Source organism: Falco punctatus (genome assembly GCF_963210335.1).
Source record: "Falco punctatus genome assembly, chromosome: 2".
In the NCBI taxonomy this organism is placed as follows: Eukaryota; Metazoa; Chordata; class Aves; order Falconiformes; family Falconidae; genus Falco; species Falco punctatus.
The window spans coordinates 45,318,688-45,341,810 of NC_137581.1; the positions used below are offsets into that span (position 1 = coordinate 45,318,688).

At 38.1% G+C, this 23,123-nt stretch overlaps 1 protein-coding gene across 1 annotated transcript in view; it reads left to right on the forward strand.

Moving 5' to 3' along the window:
- Window positions 1-311: 311 nt before the first annotated feature.
- UCHL3 (ubiquitin C-terminal hydrolase L3) overlaps window positions 312-23,123 on the forward strand; it is a 45,735-nt gene continuing 22,923 nt past the window's right edge. Inside the window, exons 1-6 of the mRNA XM_080374434.1 lie at window positions 312-634; window positions 872-883; window positions 13,377-13,505; window positions 16,694-16,850; window positions 17,231-17,316; window positions 18,383-18,430. Coding sequence (XP_080230560.1) covers window positions 593-634; window positions 872-883; window positions 13,377-13,505; window positions 16,694-16,850; window positions 17,231-17,316; window positions 18,383-18,430 — 474 coding nt within the window. The 5' untranslated portion in view covers window positions 312-592. The remainder of the gene's footprint in view (window positions 635-871; window positions 884-13,376; window positions 13,506-16,693; window positions 16,851-17,230; window positions 17,317-18,382; window positions 18,431-23,123) is intronic.

A 23,123-nucleotide genomic window follows, 5' to 3' on the forward strand; every position in this document is an offset into this window, starting at 1 on the left:
CGTCTGCTCTGGCTCCGCGGCCTGCCCCGTTCCCGGGGGTGTGTACGCGCCTCCCCGCCAGGGAACGGCTGTAGCTCAGTTTAGCTGTGAGAGGCCGTTTCGCACGGGTCCGGCTGTACCGAGCGCCTGGCGCCTGCTTCCCGGCCGCTGCCGGCAGGGCCCCGGCGGGCTCTGGGGCCGGGGGCGGGCGGTGGGGCGCCCCCCGGCGGCTCCTGCGCACCAGGCAGGCCCTGACGGTTGGGAGCAAGCGCGGGGCGGGGCGGCCGAGGCATCGCCCCTTGGCACGTGGGAGAGCCCATAGCCGGGGGGAGCCAAGAGAGCGGGGAGGCGGGAATATTCCGGCCATCGTTGCCCGGAGGCGCCCTGGGGGGAAGGCGTTGCTACTGGTGTCCGCCTGGGCCCGCCGCTCCGGAGCGGGGGAGGCGTGTGGGGTGGGCCGCCGGGGGTTGCCTTCGTCTCCGCTTCCCCCCCCCCCCCGTTCCCGCGCGGCTCGGTGGTGCGGTCCCGGGTCAGGTCTGAGGCGCGGCGGCGTGAGGCGCTGTCAGTGCCGTGCTGCGAGGTTCAGCCCAGTGCCGGTACCCGCCCCGCCGCCATGGAGCCCCATCGCTGGCTGCCCCTGGAGGCTAACCCCGACGTGGGTGCTCGGCGCGGGGGTGGGCGCGGCGGGAGGGGGTGGGGGGGCTGCTGGGTGCGCGGGAGGGCTGGCGGGAGGGAAGGAGGATGGCGGCGGGGAGGGGGTCGGGGCTGCGGCCGCGGCGGGCTCAGCATCGCGGGCTGAGCCACGGCTGGTTGTGGCAGGGAGCGGGGGAGGTCTCAGCCCGCGGATCTAACTGGGGTCTTAACTTCTCTCTGTTTTCTGCTTTCTTTCCAGGTTACGAATCAGGTAAGCAGCTTTTATTCGAGGTAACCTTTAGTGTCGCTTCAGCTCTAGGCCCATCTCTCATTTTCGTGTAGTAAAGGCTCCTGCTTCTCCACCGAGAGTAACCCCTTCCTCCCCCACGGGTGTCTTCTAGTACTGGACTGTACTGGACACTCCTCTGAAACCTCTCAGTATGTAGTGTCATGTAAAGATACTATATAGAAAAAAACCACCAAAAAACAACAACCAAACACCCACAAGCTAAAGGAAGAGAGAATAGAATAGATAATGTCTGGCTATTAATGTAATGTAACCTCTGATGTGTGGCGAGGTGGGTTTTAATTAATTGATGATTAAAACATTACTATATAATGTGTGCCTGTTCTGGACCTGTACAGGATGGCTTTGTGCACTTGCATGGGTTTACTCACACCACTGTGTTGTCTCTTTCTTCTTTGGCTGCCCATAAGAAATAACGTCATTTTACTATTTTTGCACTTAGATGTGGTCATGAATAAGCAGCAGTGTGATTTGTTATTTCTGGTTTTGTAACGTAGTAGAATCCATGCTAGAGAAAGGAAGCTTGTTCTAGTCCACAAAACAATGTAAGTGCTAGATAAATTCTAGCTGAAAGGGTATCACACATACTCCAACCCTGCATCAGGTTCTCAGTGGCAACTTTGAGTATCTTTAACAAGCATTAGAGGCAAGACGTTGATCCTAGCAGGCCTGTTGATAACGTTAAGGGTAGTGTTTAAGCCAAAGGACTTAAGCTTTCAGCTGTAAGATTACATTCTTAAAACTGTATTGTTGAAGTATTTTGGAAATCAGGAATTTCTGTGTGTGAAAAATGTTTTGTTTGTTGTTGTAGTAATACACTGCGTCTTCAGGAGAGCAAGAAGTTATTTGATGCTGGGTCATTTTGTACTTTGCTTTATAGTTTCCTAGAACAAATAATTTTATAATTTTTACAGTATTGCTACTGTGGAGAGTTCTTAATCCTAGTCCTCAATTAAAATTAACAGCCTTTCGTGGGAGTTTTTCTTGGATGTGTGTTATAATCTCCTTAAGTTTTAGACTTCTTTTAAGTTTTGTAATTCAGAGACTAGATTCCTGTTTAGAAGGAAGTAAGTATGAGTAAACGACTAGTACAATTTCAAATTCTCTAACATCGCTTTCCAGATGTTGATGTTGAGATGTTGAGATGAGCTCGTTACATTTAATTTAAGCTGTAAAGTATAAACTGAGGAGGAAAAACAATGTTAGTTTTTTTAAAAATCTGAATTATCTTCTGCCACTACATGTTTGTTATACAGAGTAAATCCTGAAAAAACACTAAATGAACAACTTAAGCATGTTGAAAATCTGGCTGTCTTGCCCATTGGCTTTTTGTTGATAATGGATATCTGTCAGTTGTGGGTGATCATGGATTGTTGGAATGTTCATTCTGCAAGGATTTTCTTCTTAATATTCCTGTACAGAAAAGGCCACTTTAGACCACTTAGACTTGCTCCTTCACTATATTTTGCCAGTCTTAACTTAGCAGTGGTTGTTGCTATTATCTAGACTAAGAGATTTATATTAAAAAGAAAAGAAAAAATGGTCAGTGTTGAATATGAATACACTTTGCATTGTTAGTCATTGTTCTTTTAATCTCATCAGTACAGTGGTAAACTGTAAGAACAAGGCTATTAGTCACAAGTTGCTCATATCCTGCTTATGTTTAGAACAACAATAACAGTAATTTCAGATTCAAATGAAGTTGCAAATGCTTTTTAAAAAAATCCTGTGAAGTTAATTGCAAGGACAGACTGGGTTTTTTGTGGTACTCTGTGCTGTGTTCTCTAAAATATTCTAGAATTCTTCAGGATTTTAAAAACCCCAGAAACTAACAGTGGTGTGCCCTTAATAGCTGTAGTGTATTAAACTACTACTAGATGTATCTCTTTATGTGTATGTATCTTTTTAGACAGATATCTAGACATGTGTTTCTTGGTGTTTTGGGGTTGGGTTTCTTGCTCTTTTTTAAAAAACTGTATTTTGTTTGTTTTACTTGAGTGTTACGCTGTCCTTGCAATGTACTACTCTTAGTGTTAATGTTATTGCCAGGTGTGTGAGTGAACTCTTAAAACTAAAATTCCATTCACCTGTAAGGTATGTGGATTCTTAAGTCTTAGTTTGTAGTCAGAACTGTCATTACAATTTAACAAATGGTTAACCTATTTTGGTTATTGTATAAATCATACCCTATTTTAATAGTAGCTGGAAAGAAAATGTACTAAATACAGGTTAATTTGCTTTTAATATGTGCTTACTATGCTGTGTGCTCTCTGGTTTTGACATGTAAGTTGCAAGTTTGAGACTTTAAATCTTTGTGGTTGGAATTCAGACAATAATGGAGAAGTACTGGTATTTCTCAGTTAGGGTATGTGAAATCTTTTCAAACTATCTTGCAAGCTTTTCTCTATCTGAAAGCATTTATGCTGTAATACAAGTCTAGGAATTTCTAAATCCTTGGTATATATATAGGACCTCTCTTTGTGCATATGTGTTAGAATTATTTAAAGGTTCAGATTATTGACTGAGGATAAACAGCGATATTCTTTTTTAGCTTGAAAGATTTACAATGGCAGTGACTCACTCGAAATACCACAGCCACCTATCTGTTGTGGTATTTTTAAGAGAGAAGTCGGCATACTTAGATGTACCATATAGTGCTAATATAATTGTCACGATGCCTTTTTTTTTTTTCTCCTCCCCTTCAACACTCTGATAGGATGAATTGTTAGTCCACCTCTGATACAGAAGGTGTTGATGATTCAGCTTTTACAAAGCTCCACTTTGTGTACAGTGATGATAGGGAGTGGTTCCTTTTCTTTCACCTTCAACTGAGTCTCTTATGAAACCTTCCCCACTAATGGGAGAGAGAAAGCAAGAAAATGGTATTTATCTGCCCACTGTTTACCATATTATATTTGGCTGTATATGTTCTCAATTTCTTCTACACACACACAAAAGCAAAAACAAACAAACAAAAAAAACAAAAACGCAACAACAAAAAACCTCACCAACCCCCAAAACCAGACTGCAACAAATTGTTGCAGTGAAAAGGCCAGACACAAACTGATTGTTCATGATGTCACTTCAGTTTGGCTTGCAACCCATGACTGATTTCCTAGCATGCACAGATAAACAAAAAAGTAGTATTGGTTGTTATCTTTTTTGATCTTCTACCTTTCTTCATTCTCTCTTACCTTTCTTCATCTCACATGCTCTAAGAAACACCCCTACTTTCTACATAAGGTACCATTTCAACTCGAGCATTGGCTTCAGGTAGTTCAGGTTAAACAACTGGGAGGTGACTGTGGCTTGGGTTTCTCTTGCCACCTGAGGGCTTACTTCCTGGTTCTTAGTTACCTTCCAGCATTTTTTCCAGGCCTTTGATCCTACCTTTTTTTTTTTTTTCCCCAAATCCATTAAGGTACTGAGACTCAGCTACATAAAGAAATTAATTTTAGTCCATGGGTGACCTTGACAGCTGTGACTTTAGAGTCATGGGGGCAATAAAGATCACAAAACATAGCACAAATGGCAGAAACTGGATACAGCCAGTCTTCACCCAGTCACGGACCACATTTTTTAAGGGTGTTGGGCAGACACAATTTAAGTATTCTGAGGAAACAAACTTTACTCTTCCTAAAAGGTCTTTCAACTTTATGAGCTCTTTAACACTATCACACAAGTTTTCCCAAAAGAAAGCCCTATGGATGGAAGTAACTGAAAGTGCCCACGATTCCTGATGTGCAGGGTGAAAATACTTGTAGATGAGCTGTGTTGGAGTGGAAGCATGTTGGATGTGAAGAAACAGAGATGTCCTTCTGAAAATGCTTGGCTAAGCTTACTTTTTTACTTGGGAGTGGGGGAGTAGAGTTGAACTCTCTGTTGCAAGCAGAGTGGAAACAGTAGACATAGCATGCATGCCTGGAAAACAGCCTGTTTTTATGAGCCTCATGAAGGTGAAGACCAGGACTCAGTTTATGCCTTTCTGTAAAGAGAATACCCCCAGAAAGCCTTCCACAGAACCAGCAAACGGGAATTGTTGAGGCTGTGGCATAGCATAGCAAAGAATAAGCCGAAGGACAAATACAAAGGGATTGTAGACATCCACTGTAAGATCACTTGTTGAATGGCTTCTAGTTTAAAATATCTCGAGCTATATAGACTTCTTGTTGAGTTTAAATGGGTAGATATGTTGTAAAAGGAAAATTGTAACTTGTTTGGGGGTTTAGAGCATTATATATATGAGTAGTTGAAGGATTGACTTAGATCTTCCTTTGTACATTCCTCAGTAACTGAAAGCTAAGAAAACCACGTATTGCATTTCTCTATTTGTACTTGCCACTTCTGGCCTTTTATTATGCTCTCTTTTGCTTAGTTTCTTCTTTCTGTTTCAGTGACAAACTAAAAATTGTAACCATGAGACCCTTACTCTCTGGAACACTGTTTAAGGAAATGAGGTGCTACAGAGTGAAAAACCAAGCCATAGCAGTTCATGTGATAGGTTATGATATTGCACTGAAGATGCTTTTCCCCACTTTCACGTTTTCCTTGGCTTAAAGGACAAGCAGAATCAGTAGAATCCAATTGTTGGTTTAGTATGCTGTAGAAATACTATCCTTAAAAGCTTGTTTGGAGGAGTGGATTGGTATGGCTTGTGCCCAGTATGAATAATTTAGAGCATAGAAACAGGTCTCTGTTTTTCACAGTGTAACTTGGTGTCCTGTGCTGAACCAGTGGCTCAGTAGCTGCACCTCAGGACTCTGGAGCATTCTAAAACTCTCACTCACTGGGGTGGTTTCAAAGGAAGCCTGGGTCAGCTGGTTAGTTTGGGTTTCTCAGAACTTTGTATTGTTGCCTGTGTGATATCCTGGTTCAATATATGTGGCAGTACCTGGGCATACTTAGTATTAAGTTTCAAAACTGCTTGATGGATATGTTAAAAAATAATATACTCTCATGGTGAAGATCAGCTGTAATTCAGCAGTGCTCTTTGAGACGCTCTGAAAAAAACTAACTCAATTGGAAAGATAAAAAATTTGTGGGTGTAAGATCTCTCACATTTTTTATGAAGTTGAAAGTGTTCCCTTTTTTTCCCCCTTCATGGCAAATTTTCTAAAAAAAGTTTAAAAAACTGTGATGATAAATGGGCTGTATTCTTGAACTTTGTTATGAGGTTCTGAAAATCAGTGTTTGAGGATATTTAAAGAATTTCTAATAAATATTGAATTTCCCAAATAAGCTTATTATAATGGAGCATCTCTTGTGTGAGCAAGACCATACTGTGGCCACTCTAACTGGGGAGTAGTTGGTAAAGAAGAATAACGCACCTCATGTAAGTTACAGCCATTTATCTGCTTCTGGTATGCCTTTTGACCAGCTGTATAGAACTAAAGTTTCTACAGCTGCTGCCGTCTTGTCACATCAGTCAATTTGATTACTAGTCTGAAAGATGCGTTCTCTAAGATGTATTGATAAATGATCCCTTTATTTTAATTCCACAAATTCCATATGAAAGAATTAAGAAATATATCCTCATAAGGCCCAAACAATAAAATACGGTTTGGGTGATTACCTTATTTCTAGAAAAGGATTTAACTTCTGAAACAAAGTATTTTGCTTTCAAGTCTTTATACATAATTTATAGGGGCATATTACAAAAAATATCTGCATTTATATTTGTAATATAGATTAGTAAGAATTGGATACTTAAAGGGCTGAATACAACCATGTATTTTTGGATTTTTATAAATTGTAATATAAGTGCTTTTCAGTGTGGGGTTTTTTTTTTTTCTTTTTCTGGGTGATAACTCCATAACACATCTTATGCAGTGACTTACGACTTTCTAGGTAAAAAGATAGCTTCAGTTTAATGAAGTGCCAAAAATTCTTGGGCTTTAATGAAAAAGTTACAAAATATTGGTTGTCTTACTTGGTTTATTTGGATGTAGTCCTCCCTGTTTCCTACAGCCATAGGCTTGTGTTTTGGTATTTGTGTGGTTTGTTTTTTGGGTTTTTTTTTCAGAAGAAGGTCTTAACTGTGTTTTTGTTGTGATACAGCAATGCTTTAATGCGCTGAGCAGAAGTAGAATAAAATGTAGACTCTGTTGGTGTCTTGGTTTGCATTTGCATTAGGAAGAGGATTACAACAGTTGGTTCTTCCCACAAAAGCTCTTTGACTTTTGCATCTGAATGTCTGGAAATGTTTGTGCTTTTTGTCAGTTTTATGTTTTCATGGTTCCAGCTTCTATACAAGTACTATAGTAAAATGTGGAAAACTCAGTCATTACTATGATGACTTAGTATTCAGAATGTGGCATTCTTGAATATTTGCAAATACTGTCCCAACTTTAATTGCACCTAAATTTCAAAGTCCATCTTGTTTCAGTGTTTGTCCTCACTTTGTTTTTATGTGCAAGTGACAGTAGAAAAGAGCACTGCTACTTCAGACTATTTAAATTGCACATTAACTACTCCAGAAGTTTTCTGTTAAAATAAATTGCACCCTTACTTCTTCTTACCTCACTTACCTTTCCCACATCTCCAACAACCCCATAAATCACTTCTTCCTACTGGCTGTGTAACTGTGTTGGCAGAAGTACTTCTATTTTGCACTGCTGAAATAAAGTCTCATGAGTCAAGATGTTGCTAAGTTGCCTTTGTCCACTGGGTTTCCATTCTACTTTGAGGCTCTTTAAAAATAAATAAGCATGAATTGGTTTTTTATAAATAAATAATTTTCATGAACCTTAAAGGTAGCCAATGTGCTTCAGAGCAGAATAAAGTATTAAAAATAACCGCTTTGTGCTTCTTTCAGGTCTAACAGTTGGTAGATTAAAGTATTGGTACCAACAATGAAAGCAGTGTAGCTTATACCACATAGGTAACGTGCCTAAATGTGCTTATTGTAATGCTTTTTGCTATTAACTAACATTTAGACACACATATTTACAGTGCGTGGTGATTTAGAATAGCATAGGGTTGGCTGGAAGGGACTCTTAAGAGTTCTGTAGTTCAGCCATGTTCTCTTCAAATCAGGTTGCTCAGGAACTTGTCAAGTTCTGAATTCCTGAAAGGATGGACTTCACAGCCTCCTGGGCAGCCTTGTACTAGTGTTTGACCATGATCGTTATTTTTAAAATTTAAATGCTTTCCTTATCAAGTTCAAATTTCCAGCGTTCCAGCCTCTGTCCATTGTTTCTCATTGTTCTATTGTCCATTACTGAGTCTGTCTTCATCTTCTCTGCTCTCTCTCTTAGCTAATTGAAAACAGGTGAGAAGGAAGCGCCGTATGAAATACTGGGGGGGGGGGAAAGGAGAAATTGAGAAACGCACATAAGGAGGAGTGTGTGGAAAGTAATTTCAAAAGTGTTTTGTCTGATGGTTAGTTGGACCAGTGAAAAACCAAGAAGAGTTTCTTGGGAAGGTATTTTCATACAACAAGAAAAGAGATAACTGGAAGTATGGCAACAATCAGTAAAAATAAAGTTCTGAAAAAGTTAATAAACTAGATACAGGCATGTGTGATGTTTTTTCTTGTTGCTGTTACTGTTCTTCATGAGCCCCTGTAAGACTTCTGCAATGAAGCCAAGTATCTTTTTTTTTTCTTCTTTATCTAAGAATGCTCAAAGATGTGTAAGTTAAGAAGTCAGCAATGTGATATGCAGTGACTGAAAAAGACTATCTAATACTCTCTTGTGCAGCTCTAGAGAAATATAAAGGTGCTATTTTATGTTAACCTGAGTACTTTTTAATAAGCTGAGAGAAAGAAAGCAGCTGAAAGTGAGTAAGCCCTCAGATACAATGTAAAGTACCCTTAACTGCTCTGTCCAGCAGGTATCTGTAGAATAAAATTGCTTGGATAATTACTGAATAATTGGAATACAAAGCACCAGAGGTCCCTCCCTATGAATGACACTGTCTAAAAAGCATGCAGAACTGCCTTCTGTCCTAAAACAGGAATGCTTTTGTCTGAGGGGAAGGGGTTGCTTCAGCTCCTGGTGCATAACTGACTCCTTTCTGTACCAGCATCTTTGTCTGGGCTAGGAAAAACCTAGGAGACTGAGGGGGGGCGGGGAAAAAAGGAGGTTTGATATAGTTATTATGAAGCTATTCATGCAGCTTCCCTAAACTGAAGCAGTTGCTTGTGACATCTTTTTCTGACCTTCCTGTGTTACATCTAATATGGGGTTTTGTCCTTCTGAAGAACTCTTCCTGGTTCCTAATAACTTCTAATTCCTACAAAATTTCTTCTACCCAGCCTTGCTAAATACAGTCTTGCCTTGCTTTTATCAATTCATAACAGTGGCAAAAAATTATTTATCTGGCTGTGTAATTGATTGAACTCTCTTTTTTTTTCCTTTGCATGTTTCCACATTAAAAATAAGCTCTATATATTTGTTTTAAGAGTTCTTCCCATGCTGCCATCTATTATTCATCTGTTACCCATCTGCCAGTCTGTCTTACACAGGGGCTTATGCTTCCAGTTTTTATCATATACTTACTGAATTTTCAGAAGGATATATCTCCCCTCCTCCCAGGCCTGAAGGAAACCTTCTTGATAGACAGAGGCATCTCCTTTGCCTATTTTTGTCTCTCCTTAGTATTTTTTTCTTTTTTTCTGACAATTATGCAATAAAATTATACAATAAAATAAAGTTGTTAATGCTGCTCACATGTTTAACATCACTGCCTGTCATACTAAGCCTGTGCTCTTGCTGTTCCCTGTAATGCTGATCAGCACTTCTAGTCATCACTGTCATATACAGAAACGTACAATTCCTTAGATTGTAATGTTTCTAGGCAGTATGGTAACACGAAAGGCACCCTCTATCTGTAGAGTTTTATTTATGCTGAATATTTCATTAAGGAGTTTGAGTAGCTGTTCTTGGGTTTAGGGAGCATTTTACTAATGTGGAGTTTGTGGCTTTGGTTTTTGATGTTGGCTGGGTTGGTTGTTTTTTTTCCACAGTGGTGTAGAACAGGACAGGAGACCCTAAATCACTTATTTGTCCAGTAGCTCAATATGATCCTTCTAGCATTGCCTCTTCCAGGCAAGGGAAGTGATTGTCCTCCTGGACTCAGCACTGGTGCGGCCACAGCTCCAACACTGTGTTCAGTTTTGGGCCCCTCCCTACAGGAAGGACACTGAGGTGCTGGAGTGTGCCTGGAAAATGGCATTGAAGCCGGTGAAGGGTCTAGAGAACAAGTCTTATGAGCAGCGGCTGAAAGGAACTGGGGTTGCTTAGCTTGGAGCAAAGGAAGCTGAGGGGAGACCTTACTGTTCTTTAGAATCACCTGGGAGGAGGCTGTAGTGAGGCAGAGGTCCGTCTCTTCTCCCAAAGAGCAAGCGATAGGGCAAGAGGAAACTGCCTCAAGTTGCGCCAGAGGAGGTTTAGATTGGATATGAGGAAAATTTTCTTCACCAAAAGGGTTGTCAGGCATTGGAACAGGCTGGGTTGTTGAGTCCCCATCCCTGCAGGTATTTAAAAGATGTGTAGATGTGGCACTTGGGACATGGTTTAGCAGTGGACTTGGCAGTGCTAGGTTAACGGTTGGACTCAATGATCTTGAAGGTCTTTTCCAACCCGAATGATTCAATGATTCTGGTTGTGGGGTCTTTTTCTAAACTGAGTGTTGTTTTTATGTTGTTGGGGTTTTGTGTCCTTACTTCATGTAATCTTGCATAATAATAATAATATTTTTTTCTGGTTATGTTACTTTTTCCACAGTTCTGAATCACAGAAGTAAAAACGATGGAAAGATTAGTCATTTTCTTCATAAGGAAAGTGCTAGAAGTACAAATAGTATTTTAATGCACCTATATGCATACTACCTCCCCTTTTGGTTTTGTTTTTTTTTGGTTAATCATAAAGTGGTAATTATTTTCACAACCTTGAGGGTTAGAATAGGAGTTCAAAATATACTGTCTTCTGTTTCATCAGCCAGTAAATACTTAAAATTTTCCCTTTTCTCCATTTTCACTAAAACATAATATTTCGGCCTTCTTCCCAATCTTGGTAAGACTCAAAGATTGTACAGAGCCAAAAGAGCTTAGTGCATTGCATAAGGAAATTCACTCAGAAGATTGCTTACTGTACTTCAAAACTACCTTGTTTTTTGAACTAGTCAAAAAGGCTAGATTCTACAAAGCCTTCGTTATGACTTGTGCACGGTTCCATAAACCTCTACATAAGGAAGCAAAATTTCCTTAAGAGCCTGATAAAGACGCTTTATTACTGTAGATACGCGGAAAAGCTGTATTTTTTCAAGATATTCTTTAAACTTTTTCCAAACTTAAATCACCTTTACTTGCCCTTCGTTTTGATGTCATGTCTTGCAGTGTAAAATGGAAAGAGAATAATGCATTTAAAATGGTAAAATTTTGGGGGTTGGTTGGTTTTTATTTCCCCCCCTCAAAACGCTGGCTACAAACTGTAGCTTCATTCACTTAATAAACTTCAGGATATTTGTAGTTTCTATTTTTTGCCCCTTTTGTAGCAAATATTCTTAAGTGTTACTGGTAAGAAATCTTCATCTTCCTTACTCTTCAGAAATACTTGTTCTCCATACATTCAGCCTTTGTAGAAACTCTTTCCTTTATATCTCTTTTAAGTATTGAGAGACAGCCCCTTTGCTATGTTTCCTGAAAGACAACCACTTTGCCTCTTGCCCATTACAAGTTGAAACTGGTATTTGAAGGGATCTCATGTTAGATTAAGACACTTGTCTTTTGTTATATGTTCTCATGTTTTGATTTACTAAAATACTCATTTTAGGTATTTCTCACAGTTATATAGGTATGAATCTACTAAAAAATGGTGTTACTGTTACTGAATTCTTGTGTGGATGTGTAAACCTGCACGCTAGGTGGATTATGGAAAGAAGAGAGTCATCTGTGCCTTTCATTTAGGCTTATCTTATGTTATTCTTAAGCATTTTTGCTGCAAATGTATCAATAAATAGATTTTCTCAAGTAGGGTTGAGCAGGAAGTATGATGAGGCTTTTAAAGTAATCTTTCCCCTCTAAGAAAGATAATGGGCAAATCACTCTGGTCTTTTACAGTATCGCTTTTGGGAACAGTATCAAGAACTGCAGAGTTGAGTTTTGTTGGGAGCTTGCTAAAGAAATGCCTTAGGAGTTCATTGTTTTTCCATTAGAGAGGGTAGAGGAATATTGTTTGCTGCATGTTTTTTCAGGCATTTAAATTTACAGCTGTTTATCAGCAGACTCCTTATTTTAAACTTGAGAGCCCCAGGTGGCTGGATAAGACTTTTGTGTGGAATATGTTTTTTCAGTGAGAATATACAGTAAGTTATGAAACGCTGACTTCTTGGAAAATACATGGGGTTCCCACATCTTTAAGTTTTTCTCCAAAATGTATTACTTTTACCAGTAGAAGTAGTGTTTCAAATTAGGATTTGTGTATGCCACAGTGTACAGCTAGCTTTTCCTTATAATTATGAATGGTCAGTGTGTGTATAGAAACTAGTTTCTGAATTCAGTTAGGTTCTTCTAGACTGGTAATAGAAATACTTCAAATTATTTTAGATCATGCATAGTTAATAATTCTGCAACTGTTACTGTGGTACATATCTGAGTAAAAGAAGAATATCTAATTAAAAAGTGAACACCCAATTGTAGGCTAAGGTTGTCAGAGCTCAGTAGGTGCTACAGTCTCTTTCCTTCTTAAGTGGCTTAATGTTAGGTAAAAGATCCAAAATCACTTCTCGTATTCTGACACATAGCTATAATATAGGAAACATGATCAGAAAGCCTTTGGCTGAGATGCAGTTCAGATATTCTAAAAAAGCGACTGAGAATTACTTGAAGATTCATGATTAGTCTGGTACTTAATCCTTGTCTAATTCAAAATATGTTATTCTATCATAGTTTGAAAGGATTTTTCTTGTAAAAGAACACCTTAAAAAGTACACCTACTGGAATATATATCTTGTATCTCTTTGCTCAAAAGGTCATTAAAGATCACAACTTTTTGAGCTGCTAAAACCCAGCAGCTCCAATATAATGAGCACTGGTGTCAGGTACTCTGTAGTACTCATGAGACAAATAATATCATGTTTATTCATATGTGCTCTGATCCGTGATTTGTAGTTGGTGACTATTCAGTACTTCTGTATTTTATGACAAAACACTTTCAAAATGGCTGAAATCCTTTAATGCTTCAGTAAATAGCGCTAGGAGTGTTTTCACTTCCTTTTCATAAAGCTATTTATTTAAATAAAACATGGGGATTTTGAGTGTCATTGTTAGCGCTATGATTTGTTTAGCCTTATTTATTAATACTTGAGTCTCGTTTATTCTCCTTTATGCTCCTTAATTTTTGGAAAGTACGGGTTGTCGCAATGTATTTCACACTGTAAATACTCTGTTATGTTTCTAAAAAGATAAGTATATAAGCATATTAATTTAGTAGTATTCTATTTTTTTCTTTTCCAGTTTCTCAAACAGTTAGGTATACATCCTGACTGGCAATTTGTAGATGTTTATGGTATGGAACCAGAACTGCTTAGCATGGTGCCAAGACCTGTCTGTGCAGTGCTGCTTCTCTTTCCAGTAACAGAAAAGGTAAATATCTATTTAAAAATTGGCTAATCACTTTTGTTGTAAATGAAATGGGAATGAACAACTTGAGTCTTGTACTTTGGTGTCATAAACAAGGTGTGACTCAAACCTTATTCCAGAGACGTCTTAATTAAAAAAACCAAAATGCTTCCTTCAGAATCTTCTTTTGATAATCTGACCTGTATATTTCCAATTTCTTTTCAAGTTGGAATGTGAACAGCTAATGTAGAAGCACAGACAAATACATCTCACATTTTTCTAATACAGACAATTGATGGTGTTTTTTTTTAATATGCACTGTGAAATGGCTCAGATCTGCCGCTTATAGCGAAAGCTACAATAGCTTAACCAAATTAAGAGGTAGTGTGTAAGACTATATGAAATGTAACTACTTCTGGAGTTTTTGTACTGTTGCACTGACCAAACTTCAGTCCACTTCCAGTTCAGTCATCGGTACCAATATGGCTTTTGCTTCTTGGACTGATGGGGCATATTTCTAAAATGAGTTCCCCCTGCTTCTTCCTCTGTTAGACATCAAAATGCTTGATTTGATTAAATCTTCTAATGTGTTGTGATGTGTTTCTACGTAGCAAAGACATTCATCTTGCGTATCTCCTTTGAGTGTTATGTGAGTTGAAATGCGTAATTCATAGTGATCTTCCAGTTTATAAAAATCTTATGTGATTGTGATAAGGTTAGCCAAAAAGTTTGAGGTGAATCTACCTAAACTACTTCCTTCGAATGTGTGTCTCGACAAGAACACATGGTTTATAAGAACAAAGCAGTTAGCTATTAAAACTTAACTTCTACAACAAAACCTGTTTAGAGGGAAGAGTGACTAAGTTAGTAGTCTTACTCATTAGGTACTGCAGACTTCTGTGTTCTCCTCCATACAGCTATGCAGGCAGTGTTTTTCAGGCTTGATTTCAGCCACCTTGATAGACTTTGCTTATATTCAAAACTTAACTGTCCTCACCTGTCTTTGGGGTCTTTCCTTTCCATCACCTTTAAGGCATTGTTTTCTGTGTTCTGTGGTTTCTGTCTGGCTGCTTGAGCTACACATCTGAGCTCCTTCTGTGACTGTCACTTTTCTTTTGCCTCCCTGCCTGTGCAAACTTCCTTTCTGAGCTCCTTCCGTGACTGTCACTTTTCTTTTGCCTCCCTGCCTGTGCAAACTTCCTTTCTTGGATCATGCTATGGGATCATCATCCCGTGGGAAAGAACAACTTTCCTCTTGTTCCAGAAGGTGTATCCAATTTCGTCCTGAAGAAGCATATGACAAACAGAACTGGAGAAACAGCATATGTTCTGTTGCATAGATCAATCACATTTGATCATCAGCCAAATATTTGAGACTTTCTACAGCATGTTGATACTTCAGAAACATAAGGGACACAAGTGTTTCAACTGTATAGCCCGAGTGTCTGAAGTCTGAATCTTCCATGTGAAGTCACAATGTTCTGAAGCTTTTGTTGTTTAGTGTGAACTCCACGAGACTCTTGAGTGTTATTTTGTATTTCTGGAGTACTTCTCCCCTCCTCAGTCTCCCTTTCAATATGGCCTATTATATTCTGCTTTTATTTAGTTTATTATTTATTTATGTTTCCTGGCTCTGTCTGCATTTATGAAAGTATGCCTCTTAGTTTTGCTGCCTTCGTAAATGCTTTTGTGTCATGCCTTTGCTCTTCTGTCTAGAGGTTCCTTTCTTTTGTGCTTCCTAGATACCAATTTGCTTAAACTTGCTTTTAGGGCAAGATATTCTTGTTGGCATACAGATAGTCTTAGGGTGCTTGTCCAGTTTAAAGGTCAGTGTCTTTTTTTTCTTAGTCTTCATTGTCTGTTCTAGACAGAGTGAATACTGTAAGGGTTGGGCATTTGGGGCATAGTCCAACGAACATATGTGGGATGGGTTAGGAGGGACCTCTTGAGGTGATGATCTGCTCTAACCCTTGCTCAGAATTGTATTTCAGTATTCTCAATATTTATATGTTTGTTTTTGCCATGGAGTTTATTTTGGTGAGCAGGAAGCGAATGACAGCTGTGTTGGTTACCCTCTGTAATCTGAACTTTTGTCCAATTATGCTCTACAAAATTTGGGCTGGTTTTGTTAACTTGTAGATAAGCGGTACAATTCAGACAAGGTGTAAGCGTGGAATCGTGATGCTGGAAAAGTTCTTGTTTCTGTTTGTCACTGATGGTACATAGAGTCTGAGCGAAATTTCTCATGGGTTTTCAGGAATAGTTCCATGATAACATTCTGCATTCAAACTCTACTTTTGTCATGCTTGTATGAAAAGCCCATCTACTTCAATATTTTCTTTTTTGTCTGCAAAAGTACCTAGTAAAGAGGTAAAGGAGGAAGAAAGAACAGTGTTGTCTGGAATATTTGAAGTTTTCTTTCATTCTTTTCCTGTTTGAGATGAAAATCTTAAACACAAAAACCCACACAACAAAAAACCCCCAACCAAATAATAATAAAAAAAAACCCACAAAAAATAACCCACCCCCTGCAGAAGAACCAACAAACCACAAGGAACAAAAAAACCCCACAAAACCAACACACTGTTACACAGTATAACAGATTTTAGTCAGTTATGATCTTTATAAAACAAGTACTTTAGATTGTTCAATCAAACTAAATTACTACTTTTATTGTGGAAAATAAACATTCAGTTTACAAATATGGCTTTAAAAGGGCCATTTTTGAGGCTGTAAGCATTATATAAATCTTTTCTAAAATCCTGGAAAAAAAATGAAATTTAAAAATGGAACTTGTAAGAATGTTTCATGCTGATTAAACACCTGAAGTATTATGGTTTGCTTGATAGCGCTTTGAGACCTCTGGCCTTAAAAGCTTTTTGTTGAAGAGAGATGGTGACAGGTGCTCAGATCAAGGAAATATTTTGAACATTTTTGAAATTAGATTAGATAACATAATATTTCAAAATTGTTTCCGCTGTGACTGGTTTTTGACTACTGACAAGGCATTGGTTTAAGAAATGATATAGAGCTGTTCAGTTGAGTAAGTTTACATGTACGTGTTGGACCACATCTGTTAAACATTTCAAATTGCAAGTTGAGTTTTGGTTGTTATTAGTTAGCTGTTGTTGCTTTTAAAATTACTTTTGCTTGAATACTGTAGCCAGTACCTATTTGTACTATATGTGAGACATTTGTAACTTTCCTTGTAGTATGAAACCTTCAGAACAGAAGAAGAGGAGAGAATAAAAGCTAAGGGGCAAGATGTCAAGTCATCAGTGTATTTCATGAAGCAGACCATTAACAACGCTTGTGGAACAATTGGGCTAATTCATGCTATTGCAAACAACAGAGATAAAATGAACTTTGGTAAGTCTTTTTTTTGCCAGGTGGGTTTTGTTGGCTTTTCTCTTAGTTAACCGTGGGGAGGCAGGGAGGGAAGGACACATTTTGTACTATTTTCTCTGAATGTAACCATTCATAAAGGACGATCTCTACAAAAGAACATTTTGACCTATAATTATAAAAACTATATTCCATACTAATACATGAACTAAAGAACTCAAAACATTGTGAACTGCCGCAGGTAGCAATTCCTTTTGCAGTCAGCCTTCAGTGTCTTAAAGATACAATGTAATTACTTCTTTAAACCTTTCATTGGATGTAAGCATTCTATAAGCTTTGAATGAAGTTGGAGTTAAAGTGTGACTCTAATGATGTCTCTTTTGGTGTGTTTGTTTTTTTTTAAGAAACTAATTCTTCACTGAAAAAGTTCCTAGAAGATTCATTATCTATGACTCCTGAAGAGAGGGCCAAATATCTAGAAACTTATGAAGTTAGTATCATGTGGTTTTACTTTTATTTAAAATGGTATAAGAATTACTTGTATGAGCCGGTGCTGTCCTTAGGACTTAATCCAGTGAAGAAGCACTTGAACAATTTGATTTTTACATGTGAGCTTGTGATCAGACAGTTGCTACAAAGAAAGCCCTGCGTTGGTGGGTTTTAAAGTATTCCTGCCTGCCAGCAGAATGGACTTTGTCAATGTTCCCTCATCCATGTTAATTCCCTGGCTTACTTTAAAATTACTTTGAAATGGGTGACAGGCGTTTGATCTTTTTGGTGGGTTCAGGATGCAGTTTAATGGGCATTTTAAGTTGATCTGGGCCAGCTGCTGAAGGGATGGTCCTTCTGCTGCCACCTTTCATTTGTGCCTTCTAGTTATCTCTCTTTTGGTTCTAACAGTTTGGGGCACACAAAGAGCTGATTTGGATGAAATATAATCTCCTTTCCCTGCTAAGCCAAGCAATTAGATGAGCTAGGTAAAAGTGTGGTTAGCCAGATTGTTAGTGCTGTTTGAAAAGATGCAGCAGAAACATCTGGCCAGTGGTAGAAGCGGAGACCAGTGTTGCTGCTTCTGATGGTAATGATGATCTCTTAAAATGAGAGTTTCTATGTTCTGAGTTCAATTGAAGCTTATTATGAAGTGCTCCGGAGTAAGGGTGTTAACATGTGGCTGAGGGAAGTAGTAACAAATATAAACAGTAGTGGTTTGATGACATTTTCAGTAGAAGTGTTGGACATGATGTTTGATCAGAGCTTCTATTTAAAGTATTTTGTCTGCTCACAAAGTGATACATATATCTCCAAAACACTTGCCTGTGGTGTTTTCTATGTGTAAAAGTGCCATTACAAACTGTTAGGTATTTGATTTGAATTGACTGTGATGAAACTGAAATACTGGGCTTCCAAGATCCTTAGAAGGGGACTTTTTTTTATTATAAGCATGGAACAAAAATAGTTACATTTATGGCATTTAATAAAATTAAGAGCATACAGTGATTCTTAAAACACTTAAAATCTCTCATTTAAAGTCTGATTGAAATATGTTTTAATTTTAGGCTATTCGTGTCACTCATGAATCCAGTGCCCATGAAGGTCAGACTGAGGTATTCCTTTTTTTAAAAAAACCCTATCTTTGTTAATAACTGCTTTGAGTTGACTGTAATTGAAATGAGTCATATATTAAAAGTTTACAGTAAAATGGAGACTATTGCTTGGTTTGCAGTATTGTGTCATTAGTCAAAAATCAGGCCACAAAATCAAGTGGCATTGTTGGGGCGGGGAACCAGACTTGAAGCTGGTGGTGGGTTGGGGGTATTTTAAGCTTTTGTGTAACGTGTCATCTTTTCAGAGTAATTCAGCCAGCAATAGTGTTTTTAATGAAAGTTGAGGTTTTGATGTTGCAAATTAGTAGGTAAGACTGCAAGATCTATAGTAATCACACAAGTGGAACAAGCATTTTACAAGTCTGGAAAGTTCTACTTCAGGAAAAGAAATAGTACAACACTTGGTTTGCCATTGTGTATGTGTTTTTTTTGTATACAAATACTAACTCAAATAAATTCTCACTAATACACGTATTTACAAGCTTTTTTCCCCCAACAGATTGGGTGATATATTTAAAAAAACCAAACACCACCCCCACCCCCCAAAATCCCACAAAACCAAAACTCAATTCCAAACCCAACAAAAAACCTTAACATAAATATAATTTTCACATTCAACATTCTTCTGCTTCAGTTGTAGTAACTCAGTTTTCCATCTTCCTGGTTCAGATTTCAGTATCTGTTCCACAGAAAGAAAATTGATTAGACTGTCACTAGCACTGCTTTGTTTGAAAAAGAGAGGAACCCTCCTTTGTTTGACTGTGACTCCAGTGGCTCATCCACTTTTCTTTTTTTTTTTTTAAGTACAGAAGGTAGGGTTTTCTTTCCTCTTATGGCTTGTGCCGTGTCTTCTGAACAATGCAGGAGAAAGCAAAGCAATCCTTTCTGCTCCCTCTTGCCCCATCGTCTGGAAATTAAAATTAAGAGGATTGTTTTAACCATTTCGGTTAGATACTGAACTGTCTTTGTGATACTTTCATTAAAAACACCACCACTCTTTTTTCTTATCTTTTTCTCTAAATTAATCAAAGTTTTATAATGCAAGAACAAATACCAGAACAAAACTGCATTTCTCTTCTTTTTCTAAGTGAGAGAGACTAAAAAAAATCTGGTCTGTTTTCTTTACAAATGAGTCCTTTTATAGATATTCTTGGCAAGCTCAGTATGAGAGAGGCTATGGAGATTATTCCCACAAATTGCTGAAGACTGAATATTTTCTCTTTCATAAGAAAGGAACTTAGGAAGAATTTCTTTAGCTCTTCTGATGTACTGTGACATTCATCCAGAGCATGGTTTGTCTCTGCATTCTTCTGGCAGAAATTATGGAATGATTGGGAAAGAAGTGCAAGGGCTTTGTAGTTCCTGAGAGTCTTTGTAGAGTCGGGAAGCATCTAAGTGATGATGGAATACCCTAACAAGCGACAGTTAACTTCTTGAGCTTCCACAAGTTAATTTGTTTCCTGATCAAGATAACCACAGTACAAAAGATTAATAATTACGTGGAAATATGAAGACTTTTTTCATAATAAAAATTTACAAGATTGTCCTAGCAACCGTGTCTAAAGACACATTAAATAAGTAGTTTCCTTGCCAAATATTTATTATTACATTTTGCATAATTTAATCTGGAAGTAATTCAATATGGATATTCCTTAGACTGGTAAAATAACTTCTTCCTGTATTTGTGTTTCCAAAAGCTGAAATACTACAATGGTTAAGTACATGCCTTAGGACCATTTTTCAGAATACTTCTGAACCGTCAACCAAGAAGGGAAGAAATAAACAAGCTACCTTACTGGAACATCTAATTGCCTGAAGATCTGTCCTACCATAGTGTAGTTAAACGGGCAGCGCAGCCTCCCCTTTCCTCTGTACAGGAGGAATTGTTTTACTTTAAAGTACAGTTCTTCTTAAGCAACACAAAATCTGAAACATGAATATGCCGAGAAGTGTAATTGAGTGTTGGAGTGAGTTAATATCCTAGTTTTTTCCTTCCAGTGGTACATTTTAAATGTTGCTATATGCATCTTAATGTACTGGTGAAGGAGCTGATGAACAGCATGTCCTTAAAGATGCTAAAGTTAGCATATGCAGGTCCTACAAGGATGTAGACTTGTCCTGCAGGGTAAGTTCATAACTTGTAGCACCTTTGGAGCACGAGAGGAGAGAATCCCATAATTCCTGCATATCCGTTATTGTTATGATTACTTTCCTGAGAGTTTAAACTTCCTTTCAGAGCACTGGAAGGGAACATGTTTGCCTTCCTATGACTCTGCTGGGGTTTTGTTTTCCCCATGACACCCAACCCTCACCCCCCCCACCCCCCAGGATAGCTAGAGTGTTTTGCATAGAAATCTTCCCTTTGAGTAAAGTTGCTCAGTAGCAAGTGCTGTAGCTTTGCAAGCAAAAAGTCCTTTCCAGGTCTCCTACAGAATTAAAGATTAAGAAAACATGCAGGTCTTTCTTGGGATGATTAACTTGGCTTACATTCTTCCCAAGAATAGCCTGCTCTGTAGGTAGTTCTGTCCCCTTAGATAGGTATTGCATACTACTGTCCACTCAGATACTTTTGAAAACATTTCTTAAGCTCAACTGTATTAGAATAACTTCCAAAAGTGGGATATATGGCAGTCAGCTTTGCTGATTTGGTTAAGAAACTTTGTAACTGCTTTCAGGATTCCATTCTCTTCGTTCTACCATGCAAAACACACCATCACACCATTGAGATTTTCTGGAATTTTGAGATGTAGAAAGGTTCTCTTCTGATAATGCTTTTTTTTTCGGGGGGTGGAGTGGCTCTGATTTCTCAGATATTTGAGGATGCTGCCTTTAAGGCTTCTAAGTAAAGCCTTGATTTGTTGATTGCTGACAGTCTTTCTGAGTCTTCACAAGCTTTTTTTTTATCATCTCAATGGCTATTTGATTTTTACGATATGCTCTGGATTTTCTGCTTTTGTTTCTGTTCCATGTATGTGAGTATTTCAAACCTTAAAATAAAGCAAGTCTATTTAGGAATAAAAAAAGTTAGAAATAATAGAGCAAAGCAATGCTATCTTTCTAGTATCTGTGCATTCCATCTATTTATCTTGTCTGGTGGGTAAGATTTGTTTCTGGTTTAGGATAGTCTATAATCAGATATTTTATTTTGTTTAATTTCTTACGTTTTTGAAGAATTCTATTTGGGGAAAAAAATAATTATTTGGCAAGATATTGCTTGTGTAACTTCAGTATTAGTGGCCTGCTAGATTCTACATTCTAGTTAGTGATTGCTGGAAGAGAGGAGTTATGGTGAACAGTTTGCTTTTGGGATTTATCATTACTGTGCAATCTATTGAGATGAAGCATTAAGATGAATTGCTAAGCAAAGGGTTTGAAGCTGACAGCTATAGAGTGGGGTGCTTTAGCTTTAACAGGCTTCCCAAGTTTGATAGCTGTGATTAATTTGCCTAGTTTAAAACACAACAACAAAAAGCTCACAAACAACCAACAAAACCCACAAACAAAAAAAAGTTTGTGTTCGTAGCCATTTTATATAACTTCTGGTATTGCATTTAAAACTTTTACAGGCTATCTATAGACTGGAATAGAAGTGAGTGTTTTGGGGAGGATGTGAGATTTTTAATGAAGTTTAGTGAATTTTTTTAAAACATATTTCTTAAAAAATAGAGAATTTTTTTTGTTCTTTCAAAGAGATTACATTTTAAAAACAGTTAAGCAGTTTTCATTTTGCTATTTCATCTCAGGCTTGCAAATTCAAAGGGTTGTAAATTTGGTCTTACTCCTTCAGGTCAGGTTTTGTACCAGGTTTGATTCAAGTTCTGTGTTAAGACTCCTGGATTCTGTGGCTCCATGGCTCGCTTTTTCTGCTACAGTGAGGCAACTAAATAGATAAAGCAGTCTTATGGGTACTTTTATGTGTTTAAAAAAAAAAAAAAAAAAAAGGTAGGTCTATTTAAAATTAATTTGGTAGCAAGGTCTGGGAATAATTCCACAGGAGTGGTGTTGGTTTCAAGGGTGGTTTGATTCTGGTCCCATATTCCAGTACCATAATGATGCCAATTGATGTAAGACTCCTGTAACAGTCTTTCTGTTAAACTTTATGCTGCTGAAGCTTACACTTTCTCAAGTGACAAGTACTTCATATCCAAAGCTGCCAAATAAAGGACCTAGGTCTTTACAATAAAGCTTCATGGATCCAGCTCGCTGCTCTTTCTGTGTGATAGCTCCTGAAAGACAGCTATTGCTGAGAACAAGAATAATTGCCAGCTACTCAAGACCCTCTTTATTCTTTCATGAGTCTTCTGCTGAGCATATACTTTTGTTTGTAATACCTAGGATGTCTGAAGATGTGGAAAATATAACCTGTTTCTTTGCAGAACTGCACTTTTAAGCTGGTCCTTATATTATTGCTTCATACTGAGCAGTGTTTGAGCTTTTCTGGTTTTGTTTTGCTTTTTTTTTTTTCCTTTTCGTTCTTCCTTTGCCTCATTCAGCAGTTCTTGAACTCCTAAAAACTGTGGTACCACACATCGTCTTGACTACCCTCTTATAAAAAAACAAAACAAAAACCTGAAAAAACACCATCCTTCAAAAATATTGAAGACACAATAGTTTGTGGATGCTAGACCATCTGCATTAGCTGTCTAACCTACAGTGATTATTAACAAAGAAATGGTGGCAAAATCTCAGAGAG